The 19,725-nt window shown below is 36.1% G+C and overlaps 1 protein-coding gene across 1 annotated transcript; it reads left to right on the top strand.

Annotated features, from left to right (window-relative positions):
* Positions 1 to 1,096: 1,096 nt before the first annotated feature.
* On the top strand, positions 1,097 to 16,818 carry LOC121408614 (regulator of microtubule dynamics protein 1-like). The gene is made up of 9 exons (XM_041600142.1): positions 1,097 to 1,255; positions 5,695 to 5,812; positions 7,006 to 7,292; positions 7,775 to 7,864; positions 10,069 to 10,124; positions 12,181 to 12,268; positions 13,288 to 13,318; positions 14,189 to 14,322; positions 15,238 to 16,818. The coding sequence occupies exons 1-9, from the start codon at positions 1,154 to 1,156 to the stop codon at positions 15,283 to 15,285; spliced, it is 954 nt and encodes a 317-aa protein (XP_041456076.1). The 5' UTR covers positions 1,097 to 1,153; the 3' UTR covers positions 15,286 to 16,818.
* Positions 16,819 to 19,725: the final 2,907 nt, after the last annotated feature.

Genomic DNA, 19,725 nt, shown 5'->3' with positions numbered 1-19,725 from the left:
AACAGAACGACCGAGTGTTTTGGGGGTTTTGTCAGAAATAAAACCTTTTTTTAAAACCAATCATTTTTATTTCACAGGAAAGGAAACAGAAGTATGGACAGTGATGTTACTAAATGATTGATCAACTCATGGTGCGTTATGAAGCTTAAATTTTGTGATGAAATTTGGAAGTTTCACACAACAGAATTCAGTAGGCTGCGCCAGAAGCTAAAAATATTTATGCTGGCATTAATGTTTAATCATCATATGCAACCTCATAATATCTTCTCGTATACCAAGATGTAGGTCTATGATACTGCCAGGGGCACAGCTCAGGGTGCAAAATGGGGAGGGGTGAGGAAAAAAGGAATATAAAGAAATATGTATGATGATGGGTCGCTTAAATCTATAGATTATTGCACAAGCGTACCTAAAAGGGGGGGGGCAGGGGGACAGACTCCCCCCCTGACGAGTCACAACTCTCATGCAGGGGACGTATCCCTGCCCCCCCCCCCCCCCCGACGAGTCACAACTGATCCAGGGGACGTGCCCCCCCGGCCCCCCATTGACAAGCCAAATTGATAATTTATAATGTAAAAATGCAATGAAAACAGACGTGTGCCCCCTCTTGAACCCCGGTCTTGAACTTCATCCTGCTATGTAAGGCAAGCTTATGTAATATCTTGCTTTGAAATCTGCCTATCATGATGAAAGAAATGAAAGGTCATTTGACCAAAATTGCCCATGAAGTAACTACGAACTGGTCTATTCTGACCTCGGATCGCTAAAATTTTATTGGTTGAGTACCGGTATATTCATTTCATTAATTTCTTTGAAAATTGGATTATGATTAGTGTGCGCCGGGCTTTAGATTACCACTATTATTCAATAAATATAAGAAGCCTGTGAAAAAAAAACACCTCCAGGCCCCGGTTCCCGCGGGGGGGGGGGGTTGAACCACATTTTTTTAGTACTATAAACTCTGAATTTTTTTGTACCATCAACCCTCGAGATCATCCACTCTCTCTCTTCTCTCCCAGGGCCTCGACAAGATCAAGAGGCTACGTAACCTTATCGGGGCCGGGGCAGGCCCGCGCGCGGGTACGGTAGCTAGCTGGCAGTGGTTCTAGGCTAAGCTGAGTTGTTGGGAGTGTGGTTGCTGTTCAATTCTACTATGGCTGGAAGGATAGGTTTACACAGATATTCTTTACTTCTTGGTTTAAGTCAGAGAATGAGATGCCAAGATACGGTGAGACAGCTGCGAAATTCCTGGAAGGTAAGTTGTTTATCGATAAAACTGAAAAGAAATTAATCAAGGTCTATTTAATGAAGCTTGGTTAACCAGCAAATCGGTTAGTATGTGGGACTATGCTGATGCACTTAAGATTTGATTGATTATATTCATGATTGAATCGAGAATCTGTTGGACATAGGCCCTACCGGGTAGTTACCATCTTTAGCACTGAGTTATCTAAACATAAAATCATACAAATACTTGTGGAGGTTTTTACTCTGTCATCTTATTACATCAGTAATTCCCCCAAAAGTCTCAAAGGGGAATAAAACCTTTGGTCCAAAGGTTTGGAACAAATAGGCTTGTGTAATGTAGAAACAGAAAAATCAAAGATTAAGAATAAAGAAAGTTCGAGAAAAATCAGACAAATAATGAGAAAGTTATGAGCATTCGAATATTGCAATCACTAATGCTATGGAGATCCTCCTATTGGCAATGCGACAAGGATGTGTGATGTCACTGATGAACAACTTTCCCTTGGCTTTGGCTTTGGTGGACTATAAAATACCCTCAAAATGTCTCTTTTTGCTTTTTCTTATGATGATACAAACTCTTTATCCATGATGTATTCTTAAAAAATATGTATTACATGCCCTCATGTAGAAAGAACACAGTGTACAGTAGAGGCGCTGGTCCAAAAATTGGGATTGTCCCAGAAAACAAGGATATCCTCATAAACCAAGACAAATCATGTCTTGATAAATTGAGACTGTCCTTGTTTATGGGGACGTTTTTTTTTCACTTCCCCCTACGGGACAAAGACAGCAATTACGGAAATTGAGAGTGCTAAAAATAGATTCAGTGACCTCAATTCCCCCCAGTTCACCGTCTATTTTTCATGACTTACTGTCTTCCAATAATCTTGTTATGAAACCTGATATGTTTACATTGACTAGCACACTTGATTGGTGTCGGCACTTGACAGGTGAATGAACATTCCTAGATTTCTTGTGTGAAGAAATCCTTATAAACTGAGACAGTCCCTGTAAACTGGGATGATCCCAATTTTCTGACCAGCGCCTCTACTGGTGTAAGGCTTTACAGGCATTAGGGCTGGGACTAAAACCCGGGTACCCGGGTCCCGCCCGGAAGCGTCGGGTACCCGGGTAGAAAAATCAATACCCGATACCCGAAAATTGCTCACCAGTATAACGTACATTTGATTTGTATTGCGTAGTGTAAGACATGATTGTAAACTCATCACAAAAGTACACAAGTCTCATTTTGAATCTCACCAATTACCCTCGAAATATCCTTAAATATACTAGTTTTTCAAGTGTTGATGATGTGACTGAGATCGTTCAATCGTCGCCATGTTTCTTTTGCAGCGCAGTGACGTCATCCAGCCACTGCGACGCAAGCCAATTTATGAATGAAAATATAGTAAGCATGCGCATTGCAAGCCTCAGCCCCACGCAGTATTCCGTCAAAACAAGTCTGCAATACTCTGTCACCTCGTACCAAAATCGACCTAGAATTCCACTTTCCTTTATTTCATATGAATTATGAAAGGTATTCTCAGAGGATCTGTTTTCTCACCGATACCACGCAAGTAAGGAAATTTTATTACTTCTTGCTTTTCCGTCAAAATCTTACTAAGTAGCGTCGATGTTGCATCGTGTTTGTGAGTTTGTAGAATCTATCGCTACGTGAACAAAGTCAATTGATTTCCGGGTTTCGGAGCATACGAGGCGCCAGCCAATCAGGTTCTTGATCCCATTTTCAGTTCATCATAAACCGAAAATGGTAACACGATCGTGATTGGCTGGCGCATTTGACGCTCCGAAACCCGGAAATCAATTGACTTTGTTCACGTAGCGATAGATTCTACAAACTCACGAACACGATGTAATATCGACGCTACTTCGTAAGATTTTGACGGAAAAGCAAGAAGTAATAAAAAATTTGCTTACCAGTGCGGTATCGGTGGGAAAACAGATCCTCTGAGAATACCTTTTATAATTCATATAAAATATAGAAAAGTGGATTTCTAGGTCGATTTTGGTACGAGGTGACAGAGTATTGCAGACTCGTTTTGACGGAATACTGCGTGGGGCTGAGGCTTGCAATGCGCATGCTTACTATATTTTCATTCATAAATTGGCTTGCATCGCATTGGCTTGATGATGACGTCACCTATGGGGTTTTTCCACCAGTCATATTTCGAGCGACATGATTTTCGGGTACCCGGGTACCCGCCCGAAAATTACCACGGGTACCCGAAAAGAAAAAACCCCGAAAGTCCCAGGCCTAACAGGCATACACATTATTGTTTGCACTAGAAGCTTTCATATATATTACTGAGGACTGCTTGATACATGTAAGGGAGAGGAGTGTGACTTTTGGGAAAGCTGCTAAAGCTGTGGCCTTGGTTATGAGTTATCTGTAGAATAAAGCCTTTTAATGTTATTGTGTGACTCTAAAACTATCCTGTCTGAAGTCTGGTTCTTGTTCAGGTATTCTACCCCTTTCAACATGATCTATGGATAGATGTGATAAAAGAGGCAATTCAAGTAAAATATATACTAAAGTAATGGGGAGAGTTGTTCACAAGTGACATCACACATCTTTGTCGCATTGTCAATTTGCTATCTCCATAGCATAAGTGATTGCAATATTCAAATGCTCATAACTTTCTCATTATTTGTCCGATTTTTCTCAAACTTTCGTTGATCTGTTTCTTTGATTTTTTGTTTTCACACAAGCTATCTCTTTCCAATGGTTTCATTCTTCTTTAAAATTATTAAAGGGGAAGTTCACCCTGAAGAAAACTTTGTGGTAAAAATAGCAGAAAAAATAGTAAAAAAAATGGTGAAGGTTTGAGGAAAATCCGTTAAAGAGTAAGAAAGTTATTAGAGTTCAAAGTTTTGGATTTGTGACATTATAAACGAGCAGTTGCCCCATGTATTATGTAATATAAAATGCATGAATTTCAAATTTTGTATGGTTCCTGATGACTTAATTTTGTTTTCTATTCATGATCGGGTGTGAAATGATTTGTCTATTGATATACAAAAAGTACAGTGAAAACCTTTTTAAATTTTCTGAGAAAATGACATTTCATTGATTTTTTACCATTCGCTATGTAGGAATGCTGCTCGCATATGACGTCACAAATCAAATAACTGAAATTCTAATAACTTCTTAATTATTTGATGAATTTTTCTCAAACCTTAGGCAATATTTTATATTATTTTTTCTGCTATTTTACCATAAACTTTTTGTCAGGGTGAACTTCCCCTTTAATATTAACCTTTAGGCTAGCTTCACCAGGCCAGCTTGCTGCACCAGCAGCCAGCCTGGCTTAGCCTAGCCTTGACTCCTTGGCTTGTGATCATATTTTTTATGATTTTGATGTTGTCATTTGATCACGAAGTACTGGGCCACCTCCCATATGCATATAAGAGACACATGTAAGCAAAGATGGATTTCCCTATAGGAAATCCATCTTTGAACTCAATAAATTGAAGATAGAAATCACGTAAATGTTTGTGATTTTACTTATCTATACACCATATGCCTAATGTGTATGAAAGTTTAAAAAATTTGTTAATAAAAAGGTCAAAATTTAGAGGTTTCTTACCAGACCGATCTCGTGTAGATCCCTTGATCCATTTGTACACAACGCAAATACAATAGGTGTGTGTATATAAGATTTGTCAGACGTGTATCAATCAGATATGATTATTTATGTCTGGGACCGACCTTTAATGCACCCTCCGAAAGATGTGACAAGAAAATTGTCATTTTTCAATCTTTATTTTGTAATTCAGAAAAAAAAATGATTAAAAGAATCAAATTGACTTAGGAGCCAAGTTATATGATGAATAGCTGTAATTGAAACTGAGAGTGTAAAAAAATCAAGCATTTGTCCCAAGGAAAAAGAAAAAGTAGGCTAAACATTGCCAACCTTTTTTTGCCACACATGGAGTAGTAACAGAGAACAAGGTTATATCATATAACCTTGTTCAAGGTTATAACATATAACCTTGTTCATTGAATGAGTGCCTTGTAGTATCTTTGTTAAAAGTCATTCAGTAAACCACGCTTCAACTGGTCTAGCGCGCTGTATATTTTAGCATTGAGGTGAGATTTATGATATTTATTGGACAATGCACATATACACTGCTCATGATGTTACTGCCCTCTAAATGTGTCTGTTAGCTAGGCTACAATAACAGAGACAATAACATCTATGAATAAAAATGCTCATCTTCTTAAAATCTTTTTCAAAATTTAACAATGGATTTTCGCTTAAAAATGGAATAGTTATGATGACATTTCAAAAGCTTAGCCTTCGGTTAAGATTTGATGTCACAGCTGTTGGAAGAGCGGTGCCTATAGTAACATTCTGCTTTGCAGGCAAGACAAAAACTACATTTATTTAATTCATAACAATCAAAATATGCTCTTGCTTCTAGGTATCAAGATTATGGCAGGTGTGTGCTCGTCATTCAACAAAGCTGAAACTTGGATCAGTCTTCACAACATCTCTTACTGTTTCTCGAGGCTTCAGTCTCTGGTCTAGTAAACCAAAAGGTTAGAATCAAGAGTTAAATGTAGTATCCAAGCTACCTGGCATTGGAGATAGGGGCTTGTTTATCCGTTACAAAATTTGAAATTTGGAATAGCTTTTTATTTTAGAGAAGCAAATTGAAATCTATGTCAATTTGCTTCTCTAAAATAAAAGCTAATCCAAATTTCAAATTTTTACCCCACTTTCTGTATTGGTTAAAGTTACTTTGTGTGAAAGTCAATATTAGTCAAATATACAAAAAATTATATAGGTTTACTTGCTTTATTGTTCTGGAGGACTTTGAAGTCTGCTAAATTTGGGACATTGTGATGCCTGTAATAATACATCTTCATGTGCCAATTTTTCCAAATGATGTGATAGAATATGTTAAATATATAGAAGAAAATTTCACAGTTTGGTATTTTTTGCTCTATATATAATTCAATGAGTGAAAACAAGTTACACTTTGTTTTTAAATAAATAAAAGATTCAAACAAAAAAAAATAGTGAGAAAACGCACTAGGTTGTAATTTTATGAAGGAAAAGCCTTGGCGTGCTTCAAGGGGAATCCAGCCTTGGTCATAAAATGTGTTGGAGTGGAGAAAAATAAATAAGACATTATGGTAAAAGTTTGAAAGAAATCGGAAAAGCAATAAGAAAGTTATGGCTGGTTTAAAAATTTAGATCCCTATTAAAGAAAATGTACACTTCAAGTTAGCAACTGGGTAAGTGAATTATGGCAAGGGACAAGGACAACTTTCCATAGGCCATGTACTTAATTATCTGGGATTTGTGGTTTTCTCCTATTAAAGTACCCAATCCCCTTGGCAGTAATCTAAATGTAACTCAGGTAGTATATAGTTTTATGTCTTCATGAAAGCAAAATATAATTTGAAATAAAACTTGGAAAAAAATGATATCTTAGCCATTTTATGTATTGGAATAGATGGAAGAGTAATCCTTGCCTTACATCACTATGACATCACATATGTGGCCAATTTGAAGTCTCCATGTGTAAAGTGATTACTAATATTTACAACTTCAAAAAATTCATAACTTTCTTACTGTTTGTCCGATATTGTTCAAAACTTTCACCTATCAACTTGTCTGATTTTTCTTTTTCCTCCAAAAACAAGTTTTATTTGGGTTGGATTCCCCTATAATTATTCATAAAATTTACTAATGACAGGAATATGATTTCATTACTGTTAATCAGAGACGGTGCCAGTTGCAGAGCCTGTCTCTATCTCTCCTGACGTTGCAGCAGCAGAAGAAGCTGACCGACTGTATGATGCCAACAAGTCCACAGAGCTGTACGATCATCTTGTGCGCTTCAAGGACACTACGAATGATGAGCTTCTATGGCGTCTGGCGAGGGCTTGCCGCTGTGTGGCCCAGCTATCTAGCACCAGCAAAGAGGACAAAAAGAGACTGACCTACGAATCCCTGGACTTTGCGCAGAGGGCTCTGAAGGCAAATGACAACAATTTTGCAAGCCATAAGGTAATGAGCGGGAAACAAAAGTAATGATGACGATGATTGTAATAACAATGACACAATGAAGTCAAAGGTCATTGAGGTCACAAAAGGCCACATCATTGCAATAGCAGGATGACTACAGTGATCACAAATTAAAGAAAGAACCCCATTTCCTTGCCTGCATATGGGAACAGTTATGACTTTATGAGAATGTAACAGACGCTGAATGTGTAATTCTATTAAGATCTTGGGCCTGTCTCTTTTCTAATGAGCTACAACTATTGTAACTTTCACCAGTTTGGCATTCACCGTAGTAAATCAGCGTAGCAGTTGCCATAATGGCAAAGTCACCTCACTTGTTACTCTTTATGATAAGGTCCCCTGGTCATGATGGAGGGATAGATCTTGATTGAATGTTCAATAGAGCATTGGGTCATAATCATTGGATGCCAAAAAATGTTTGTATTTGATTATTTTTCTCATTTTCTATCTTGTATCTTCCACAGTGGTATGCTATTTGCTTGAGTGAAGTAGGAGACTACGAAGGAATGAAGCAGAAGATTCTGAACGCATTTGTCATCAAGGATCATTTCCTGGTAATTTTTGTTCATTGTTTACAATATATTGGTCTACCTCAAATGCCACCCTCCACCCAGGTGTAGATGTGTACTTGTTGGAATGCCTTGATTGCTTTGAGCACTGCAATTTGTGCATTTCATAACACATGTGCCACCGATGTTCATTATCATGAGAGCAGGGTAGAAAATAAGTTTTGTCTCACCTGCATAGCAGAGTGAGACTATAGGCGCCGCTTTATTGATGGCGCCGGCAGTGCCAACATCAAATCTTAACCTAAGGTTAAGTTTTTGAAATGACTGCATAACTTAGAAAGTATATGGACCTAGTTCATAAATCTGGATATAAGGTTAATCAAGTATTACTGAACATCTTGTCCAAGTTTCAGGTCACAGGAACAAGGTCAAAGGTCATTTAAGGTCAATAAACTTTGGCCATGTTGGGGGTATTTGTTGAATTACCTTCATAACTCTGAAAGTGTATTGGTCTAGTTCATAAAATTTAGAGATAAGAGTAATCAAGTATCACTGAACTTCCCGTGCGAGTTTCAGGTCACATGACCAAGATCAAAGGTCATTTAAGGTCGACAAACTTTTACCATGTTGGGGGTATTTGTTGAATTACCATCAAAACTCTGAAAGTGTATGGATCTAGTTCATAAAACTTACTTAAGTGTAATCAAGTATCACTTAATATCCTGTGCTAGTTTTATGTCACATGACCAAAGTTAAAGGTAATAAGGTCAATGAACTTTGGCTATGTTGGAGGTAATTGTTGAATTGCTATCATAAACTTTGAAAATTTATGGACATAGTTTATGAAATGTATAGGGGTTACCAAGTATCACTGACACATCTTAGGTCACATGTTCAAGGTCAAATGTCATATGAACATAGTATCATATCATTATATGAATGGTGTTTCTTGTGAATAATTATTTTATAGTAGATTTCAGAGTCAGCACCGCTGCTATATTGAATCGCGTATTGCAGGTGAGACTGCCAGAGGCGCTCCACTTGTTGTTTATCAGGGGCTATTTTTATTCCCACATTGGGGTGATTGCAGAATTTGAGGGAATACTTCGTTCATTTTAAGGGCTACTTTTTAGGGAAAATAAGCAATTTTGCAGTGAAAATAAAATAATTATTCTGCCTTTGTTGAATAATCTTAAATATTGTTTGTGAGAGATCTTGGGGTGACTCTAGAAAGAATAATTGCACCAAAGCAGGCAATTTGGGGTAATTTTAGGGGCAATTCGGAATGTCATGAGGGTGAAATCGCCCGTCACCCTCATGTATTTCTTATGCTGCATGAGAGGCTTGATGGTTGACCATTTTTTCCTTAAGCCATTGAAGGTAACATAGACTGCAAGTAAGAGATGAAAAAAGGAAAGAAATATCATTTTATTGATCGTTGAATCCCAAGCGAAGGAAAGAATAAGGATTAATCAATAGAACTGTAAGTGAGATCCTAGGAAATCTAGTGTTTAAATGAGGTCTTTAATCACTTAAAGAGAAATTCCAGTAGTTGCAGTAAACACTGATTTCATGAGAAAGTCTGTAAAACAAGGCTTAACCGTCAGTATATCATCGAGGATCTAGATCTGGTACAGTTACATAAACTGAACTTTGTGAAATATTGAAATCTACACTGAAAAATGTTCAGACTGAAGATACCCAACACAGAAAAGCGCACGTGGGACAGTGTATAATTATTGCTTTGAATGTCGGGCCCGACGCTCTGCCCGAATCCTGTGCTTATTTGCTGATTTCTCAGCAATTACACAATTTCTTCCAGAATCCTTTGGCACATACGTTTTATTTATACAAACAGACACTTTGGTGGTCATTTTGTTGGATTCTGTACGAACTCACTTTGATATCGTTACCAAAACTAGCATTTACCTTTAAATGCTGAATGCCTGGTATTGAGTACGCTATGGTCACCCAATCTCTCTGGATCAATGAGGACTGTCGTACCAATAAGGGCACAACTTGCGCATGTGAGTTAGGACACAAAGAAATTCCAAATTCTCTTTTAAATTTAGTCCTATTTTTCTATGGTAGACTTGCAATATTTGAAAATTATCAATGGGGAGTGAGTACTTGGCTCCAAACCACATCAAGAAGTAATAATTGACACTACTGTCCTATGAGATTTATGGTGCATGGGTTACTCTGCATACTAATCACGGATGTTTACCCATATTCTTATATTTATACAGACAGCCATTGAATTGAATCCACAGGATGCTACATCTGTTCATTTGTTAGGTCTGTGGTGAGTATCGTAATCAATGAATTTCATATGATTCAGTTTTCCTCTGTGTCTCCATTAAAAGGATATATGAACCAGCAGGCCCACCTCAAGTCCCATATCTGGGGTGTGTTTCATAAAACTTATGATAACAAATTTCCAATAACAGTTAAATCTACTGAAATTCTTCAATCTGAATGGCTGATACTCAATTTGTTATAATCCAGTCTTTATGAAATGTGACCCAGGCAAGGTAAATTACCCATAATCCATAATCCTGAGCAGGTAGTCTTGTAATATAGGCCCACTTGAATGATAATACACCGATTCACCACTCAATTCATTCATTTCGCAGTGGTTATGTTACCAAGGAGCAAAACCTGTACTTTTTCTCACAAAACATTAGTTTCTCCACACAAATACCTTATAGGCTATTTTATTCTTCGTAATTCTAACATCTCAAAAGGTATATTTTATGACAAGTTATTTTTAGCTCACAGTCAATGAGAGACAAGTTCACACATAGTTGGTCAGCTCGATTATAGGCATTTATATCGTGCCATTTATCTAGAAATATTCTATTCCGAGGCGCAATATTATTATTACCCCGGCTTTAGCTAGTGCTGCCTTTTAGCACTCATGCATTCCAAGAATTATTCCTGCCTTGTACCCATTCACCTCACCTGGGTTGAGTGCAGCACAATGTGGATAAATTTCTTGCTGAAGGAAATTACGCCATGGCTGGGATTCAAACCCATGACCCTCTGTTTCAAAGTCAGAAGACTAATCCACTGGGTCACAACGCTCCCTGAAAACAAAAAAATAGTTTGATATTTGGATAACATACATGTATATATATACCAGTATAGTTAGCAAACCATAAATTATCAAAGATTAATGCCATCTGTGGTAACGGTTTAAAATGAGTTTGAACAGACTCCAATGAAATAAACACCCAAATGTTTGCATGTTTTACTGTGAAAAGTGATTCTTCTAAAAACTGCGTAATTGATGAGAAAAAGACAAATATATTATATGGCATTCCAGACAGGTGAAGAGTCTTGTTCCAAGCAATAAACATACCTGTAGAGTGATACAACAAAGTTCTTTAAAAAAAATTTATAAAAATTAACACAAAAGCAATCAACATAAATCATATAGAATTAATGTGTGAAGAGGAATAGTTGTATAAGTGATTTGAAACTGCAGTGTCAATTGAGATTAGTGAAGGTATCACTTTTGTGTGTTTCCAAAGACACAACAAAGAACATTGCAAAGTTCATTGTGTATCTCATATTAATTTTTCATTTTTTTCAGGGAGATTCCCCAAAACTTAAATGTATTTTAAAGTGAAATACTAGTTCTACATATGTTAATTTCCCCCATGATATGTGCATATCGGTACATACTGTACACAAATTCCAAATTCAAGAGTGCTGAACATTAGAAATTCTCCTAAAACAGTTGTCATAGACCCCTGCAAAACATGAGAAGTGTCACATCAGTTGTGACTGTGTATAGCAATGAATTATTAGGAACAAAAGATCTTGAATGTTTACCAGAAAAAAAATTGATTGACTCAGTTCTGAAAAGTAACAATTTTTGCCTTTAATGTGTTCACACTAATGCATGGCTAGTACAGAAACTCTTGTTTATTTACTCAAGACCATTTTGTTCAAAGTGTTTAGTTTTTAGTTGTATATGGCGGCTCAGCTTGAAGTATCCAGCGCAGTTGAGTATATGCAATTATATTAGCTGTGCTATATAAATGGACTATATCATTATTATTATTGTAAGGAATTTCATTTTTAGGATTTTTTGTATAGAGAGTGAATTTTTATGAATGAGATAACAGATTCTCTGGCCACAAGACAAGATGTTGGGTACCCGGGTAGGAAAAATTTCTAGAATGCTTGAGCGCCTAGGCAGCTCAGCTTAAGCCGGGGTAATAATGATAGCAGGGCCCGCTGGTAGAACAGATTTCGAAACTGAAGTGGCTACTCTGGGTGAATATACCTATATTATTTTTAGTATTATGTTGTAATTCATTCCTTCTTCCTTTTCTGTCACCTATTTCCAGGTATTTCACATTTGCTGATATGGCATGGTATCAGAGGAAAATAGCTTCAGCTGTCTTTACCTCACCTCCAACAGGAACTTATGAAGAGGTATTACTTTGGGGATAGTACAGTAAACCCTCATATGTGTTTCATAAAGCTGTTACGGGTGATTTTACAAATGACTGGCGATCCTTTCGTAGGAACTTTATCAACACCAATGATAATCTGGTGTGTATCATTTACCACAAGAAAGGATCGCCAGTTGTTCTTAAAGTTCTTATCTTACAAACAGCTTTATGCTGTTTGTTGGTAAGATAAGAGCAACTTTAAGAACGACTGATGATCCTTTTGGTAAATGGTACACCATTGTCGATGCTTTAGCGCATAAGAAAGGTTCACCAGTCGTTCTTAAAGTTGCTCTTAACTTACGAACAGCTTTATGAAACACCCACCTGTTCAGAAGGACCACCTCTCATAGTCTCTATAAAGACCGTAAAATTGGTTCCTGTTGAATGGGGTTGCTCATTCAAACATGAGTAATATGATCCATCTCATGAATACTTTTTTTTCTTGTCTTCATTTGTGGCCTCTGTATACATATTTCACTGTAGCTTGAATTCAAAATATTCAAAAACATGAATATAGTAGGGGCAGGTAAAACAAAATATTGTAATAATGTTCACATGTAAATATACAGGTGATCTGCATGCCAGGCAACATGTTGGAATTGTGCAATCCAGACATTGATTTTCTTAGCAATGGCCAAAAGAGAGGGTTAAAAAGTTCTGTTGCATACTACCAATAAACAATATGGTCTGCCACTCCCCGTCTCAACAATTTTCAGCCAACAGAAAAAGATGGCCACAAATCCAATTAGAAGAAATTCCATATTCCAAATTTAGAAATTGATCCAATTTAGACAGAGAGTGAGATGTTGAGATTATCTTTTACAAGAATCTCTATATTTTAGGCAGATGATTTGATGCTGTATTTTGTTTGTTTTCAGGTCAATGCAATGTTTTGCTTTAACCTTGAATAGACTATAGAGGTTTCGTAATGATGTACTAAAGATAATTGTGTGCTTTTCCCTTTGATATTCATGTTCATATTTATCTTTTTTTCTGTAGGCTCTGAGAATGTTCCTTTCTGCAGAGAAAGGTGAGATGTCTAATTCTAGTTTGTTTGTTTTTTAAATCAATTTTGATTGATAATGATTGGCAATCAGGCAATGGTTTTATCTTGCAATTAAGATCTTGTCCCTATGAAACCTGGCTCACACTATACAATCTGTTGAAATCCGATTTCAAAGAAATTGTATTAAAATTTGATATGAATATTCCAACCTGTAAAATCTGAACAATCAAAGGTTTAAATAGTGGTATGAATAGTCAATGCTAAAATTGCATTTCAAGTCCATTGCAAGCCTCCCTGTGGAATTGAAAGCAATGTCAATTCCAAGTCATAATCACACCATTATTGGCTGTGATTCGGACTGTACTTCAAATGAAATGAATTGATGTCTTGAAACGTTCGTATCTAATGTAAACTGTGATTCGTCAAAAAGTTGCATTGTCGTATTGTGTAATATGTGATGGGCTTAAGATTACATCCCAAAACAAGCAATATCCACCAAGAAAGCATTCCAGCAAGCAGCAGTGTAGGCAGACTGAAAAAAACCCCTGTGCATCAGGATATGATCAATCATTCTTTCTGTGGTCCAATTCACAGATGGTTGAAAAAGTGTTCATAGGTTAAAATGATTCTTCTCAAGTTGTATAGAATATTTTAGGGCTTATAAGTGTATTTTACATTCTTTCAATACAGTTTACTTCTAAATATTGTCGGATCCAGAGATCTGGATAAATTCAACTTCACTATAAAGAAGATAAAAATCAGTGCTGGTTATGTGAAATTGAATTACTTTTTGTAGAATACATTTAGGAAAAAGTTTTTATTGTTAATGAATTGAATTATTCCTGTAAAGATCTCTGCAGCACCTAATTTTATTTTGTGTTGTTTATTTTCCAGTTTCCCCAAACTTCTACAGTAAGAATCTGTTAATGCTTGGCAAGACGTATCAGAAGACTGGTGACAACAAGTCGGCTCTACTCTACTTGACCAAAGCTCGTGATTACCCTGTCAAAACAGAAGAAGATAATCAGGTAGGTTGGTTGGTTATTTCTTAATCTAATTTCTTTATTTAATGGTGGTACATTTACAAACGTTTGAGTTGTAATCATAATTATTATTGTTGTTATTATTATTATCATTGTTATTATCATTATTACTATTATTATTATTATTATTATTATGATTACTATTTTATTATTATTATATTTAACATTATTATTGTTATTTTAATGAAATTTTCCGGGATGTCAATTCAACATTTCAAAACTACCATCAATATGCTGGAAACAGAAATTTAATTAGCGTTGAACCTGTGAATTGAATTTGTGGAAAGAGTTGGGATACAAATGAATTTCTAAAACAGGAAAGGCGGGTTGGAGTGGGACAAAGTCTTATGCCACAACGATTAAATGGGTAATAGTGGTTGAGTAGATGTGAAACGTATTTCATGATTGAATCAACTTTTCCTATGACATAAGCTTAAGTAATTAGTTAATTGAATTAACAGTAGAGGGTAATCATAGTCATATAAAAAGAAAATCAAATTAGGTTTTTGATTACAAAGGGGAAAAAAGGGCTGAATGAATACAAAAAAAAACCCCAAAGCAATTTTTCTGCTGCCCTTTGTGTACATGTATACAAAACATTCACAAATACGCCTGCAACATGGATGCTAGTGTTACAACAGCCAACGACAATCCCCCATGAATGTCTGCCATGCTTCACTTTAATAAAATATTTAGTATTATAACAAAAATTGTCAATAGTTTTCTGTTTTTCATAGTCTTCTTTTTAAATAGATATAACATTTCTGTGAACCTTGTCAGGATGATCACAATTCAAGCTTGTTCTAATATTTTATCTGTCAAACAAGCTGTTGAAAATTTATTTCAGATTTTCAAGCCTTGTGTTCATGATTTTTTTTCTTCTCCTTTTTTATACCATAGGTTAAGGAAGAGGCCAAGGCAATTCTAGCATCCATGGGGCACAAGTAACCATGACAACAATCCATTCCACTGCCTATATGCCAATTTTCTCCATCAAATGTATGAAATATACACATACAGCTCTGTACATAATTGACAAAATGCAGTTCAACTGTTAAAATGTTTATTGTTTGTCTATCTGGAGTGTGTTAAAAGCTTTGATGCTGGGATAGCAGTGTTATTCCTTAGTGTCAGATTATCTTGTATACATATATATATTTATCCCTGAATTCACATTGCAGTGTTGTACTAGTTTTTAAAAAGGGTATTACATCTGTGCATTCGTACTTTATCCATAAGTGATATTCAGGTATTAGTATTGGCTAGCATTATTATTATTAACCCCCCCCCCCCCCCCCGGTCAAAAATTGCATTGCCATGGTAATGGTATATTATGGCAAAATTATGGTTAAAAAAAAGTTTGAACTACTTCCTCAGGTTTTAACCAATTCTTATGACATTTGGCACACACATTAGTCTTAAGGTAATGATATGCAAGACATGTATTTTGTGTGTCAGAAATCATGTTGCCATAGTGACGGCATATTATAAGTGAAAATTGTGTAAAAATCTTATGGTTTGAATTAATTCATCAATTTTCAACCAATTCTGATGAAATTTGGCTCACACATAGGGTTAGGTTTAGAGGTAAAGATGTGTGAGACACATATTTTGTGTTTGTTGGAAATTGTGTTGCCATGGTAACATGATGTATGCCCAAAATTAGTTTAAAATCTTAGAGTTAGTGCAGGACATATATGTTATTTATCGTTTTGCCATGGTAACATCATTATATGTCAAAAATTATGCAAAAATCTTGCGTTTTTAACTACATCAGTTTTAAACAATTTTCATGGTATTTGGCTCACACATTGTTCTTGCTGGATTGAATCATCACACAGTCCCCATTCAGGTTGCTTTCCAAAAAGTTGCTTTTGTATTATGATAATATACAGGTACAATTAAAGGTACCTCCCTTACTTGGTATGAGCTTATTTTGGCTTTCTGGACCATTCAGGATTTATTGAAATTACCCATCAAAGCACAATCGACAGATCAGAGGTCATTATCGAAAGTTGGTAGACCGGAACAGCACATCGTCTTAGGATTCAGGCCGGACAAAAAATTGCAAATATGTCGTTTATCCAGAGTCCAGGATGACACGACTGTTTTGATTCACTGATTTTCGACAAAAGCTGCTTTCCTATGAAGGGCTCTTAGCAAAAGATTCTAAAGATAGATGCTTTCTCTAAAAAAATTTGTAGAAGTGATTGCTAAAATGCCCAAATATTCCTGTTATCTGTTACCTTATTTCTTGTATTTATTTAATGTATATTTATTGCTTTTATGTGGGTACCATCATACTGTGTGCAATGGATAGAGTCTCCCTTTTGTTATTCAAGATATCCTACCTTGATTTGGATGATATTATTATTATTATTGAAGATTGGCGAGACTTAATCTTTCTTTTTAAGTTTTTACTGAAAGATATCATACCATTGCAGAAAGAGTTGCTGCTATACACAGCAAGAACAAATCAAGCACAAGTCCAAAAAAGGCAATTCTGGTTGGTTCGAAATGAAGATGTATTTGATTTTGGAGTTTGATTGGAATTCTATGTGCTACTGGTCTCAGGACTTAACCAATGATTTGGGGGTTATGGAAAAGTCATAATCATCATCAACATCAAATCATACTTTCAGCATCAACATCTTAATCATTGTTGTCATCATAATCATCAAAATCATCATCATCATCGTCTTCACCACCACCACCATCATCATCACCACCACCATCATCTTCACCACCAACACCACCACCATCATCACCACCACCACCACCATCATCACCACCACCACCATCATCACCACCACCACCATCATCATCATCACCACCACCACCATCATCATCACCACCACCATCATCATCTTCATCACCATAATCACCATCCTCATTCAGTATTCCTCTCACCTCTCTCCCTGTCTGCTATCTATGTTTTGTATATGCCATTCCATATTATGTGACATTTGCAGACCAATATATCTGAATGAGATTTGATCTCGTGTTGTGTACTTGTGTTTTACCATTATTGTTGGTTTTCAGGCTAAACGCTGAAAAGTTTTATACTTATAATTAAGTTTGAATTCAATTTTGTTATTCTTTTTGTTCGGAAAGATGTTGATATATCCTCATTTATTGATTAATGTATTGAATAAAGATATAGTATTTCCTGTTTTACAGGAGAACTTACCTCTTGATTGAGATAAGTGTGTTAAATTTTGAATGTCCAAAAATTCAATTAAATTTTGAAAGTATATTGGATATGATTCTTCTTACATGTCTGTTTTGTCTGAACATTGTACAAGGTCAATGACCTTTTCTAATAGAGAAGGTGTTTAGGCACAGCCTTGGGTTTTTTTAATGAACAAGGCTGTATGTGACATTGAGATAAATAAAATATCAAACATTTTATCTTGGGAATCACTCATTTAATATACAATGATATAGTTGAAGGCCAGGGGCCCATTTCATGAAGAGTATCAACGATGGTAAGTTTGTCATAGCAGTTACCATGGTAATAGGGCTCAGTCACCCATCAGTATCAAGGGATCTAATGCAACGATTTGCTGAAACTGGTCCAGGAGAAAAACAAGATTATGGATGCCGTATTGATCGATATTGTTTAAAATTTCTTTAAGAACAAGTTTCCGTGATTCCGGGGGCTCACTTTTTTTCAGGGGGAGGGGGAGTTCATGTCACAAATTTTCGCAGCACCGAGAGCTGTAAGCCTACAGGGGATATTCTGCTCATTGTATAATAGGGTATTGGGCAGAAAAACATTCACATTTCTCCTCCAACACCAGCTTGAATAGATAAAAACTAGGTCCAAGGGGGGGGGGAGAATGTCCTAATGACAAGTTTAATTATGAGTTTAGTTCAGGTTAGTGATTTCATCAGGCTTTAAGAAATAATGAGTATGAAGTGCGAGTATAATGATTTTTTTATTATCTGACCTGAAGAGGAGACACTTAAAGGGATGGTCCGGGCTGGAAATATTTATATTTTAATACATAGAGGAGAATTCACAGAGCAAAATGCCAAAAATTTCATCAAAATCGGATAACAAATAAAGTTATTGAAGTTAAAAGTTTAACAATATTTTGTGAAAACTCGTCATGAATATTCATTAGGTGGTATGATGCCCGGGTATGATGTCATATCCCCACTTTCCTTTTTCTTATGTTATTGCATAAAATCATAATTTTTTCATTATTTCATACTTGTGTGAATAATATGTCTCCCTTAAAATGACATGAGTTGCAGCAATAAATATCTAATGCACTAAATCAGTTGTCCAATTTTTTTAGTTGGAGGAAAAAATTTGGATAAACCTAATTTCTTATAATAAAATACAAAAGAACAAGTGGGGATGTGACATCATCAGCCCATCTAATGAATATTCATGATGATTGTTTTCACAAAATATTGCTAAAGTTTAAAGTTCAATATTTTTGTTACTTGTTATCTGATTTTGATGAACGTTTTGGCATTTTGCTCAGTGAATTCTACTCTATTTATTAATATAAGCTATAAATACTTTCAGCCCGGACCATCCCTTTTAACACCACTAAATGTTACTCGTAGGATATGAGCGGGCACTACAAGCAAAATGTTTATTTTCATACAGTTACCTTGAGTTTTTGTTATTATGCCAACCAGGGGCCTGTTGCATAAAACTTTTTACCTGAGAAAACTCAGGTGAAAACTAAGGTTAGTCTGATTTCTGCCATTGACTTTAACACACAGCAAAAACTCCGGTAAAAACGACCTGAGTTTTCTCAGGTAAAAATTTTTATGCAACGGGCCCCAGGGATGTCAATCCTTATTTTGAATTGGAAGGGGGGGCAAAAGTGAAAACAAACATTACCACAATTTTCATGCCAAATGAGTGCAAAGTATGCAAAAAAAATAATATTTTGTCTGTTCAATAGTATCTTTTATAATCCTTTCATAAACCTATCCTCCAATTAGCTGCCTAAGAGTAATGTGGATAATTCAATAAAAATTGCGTTCACAAACTCCGAAAATAAGCTGCATCACTATACGAGCGCCCGTCCTGAAAAAGGCGGATAATCGTCATGACAACTGGACACGCCCCCTCCGAGGCGGTTGTGTTGGAAAAGGGTGACCTTGTGACCGCACCATGGCAATTATCCACAATATTTGGAAATGCGTTCATAAACTCAAAATCTTGTCCCGATGCTGCCGCATCAAAGTAATGCGGATAACTCTGGTCCTCCTCCAATTTTACGACCAAATTATGCTGCTATTAGCCGCATAATTGGGTTTATGAAAGGGGTATAAGCCAAGGTTAATGGTTTTTAAGTTGTCAAAATGAGTGGAGGAGGGCAATTATGTTTGGCCCCCCCCCCTATATTTTCATGGGGG

This window comes from Lytechinus variegatus, chromosome 2, assembly GCF_018143015.1.
Source record: "Lytechinus variegatus isolate NC3 chromosome 2, Lvar_3.0, whole genome shotgun sequence".
Lineage (NCBI taxonomy): Eukaryota > Metazoa > Echinodermata > Echinoidea > Temnopleuroida > Toxopneustidae > Lytechinus > Lytechinus variegatus.
This window is presented reverse-complemented; position numbering and strand designations above follow the sequence as displayed.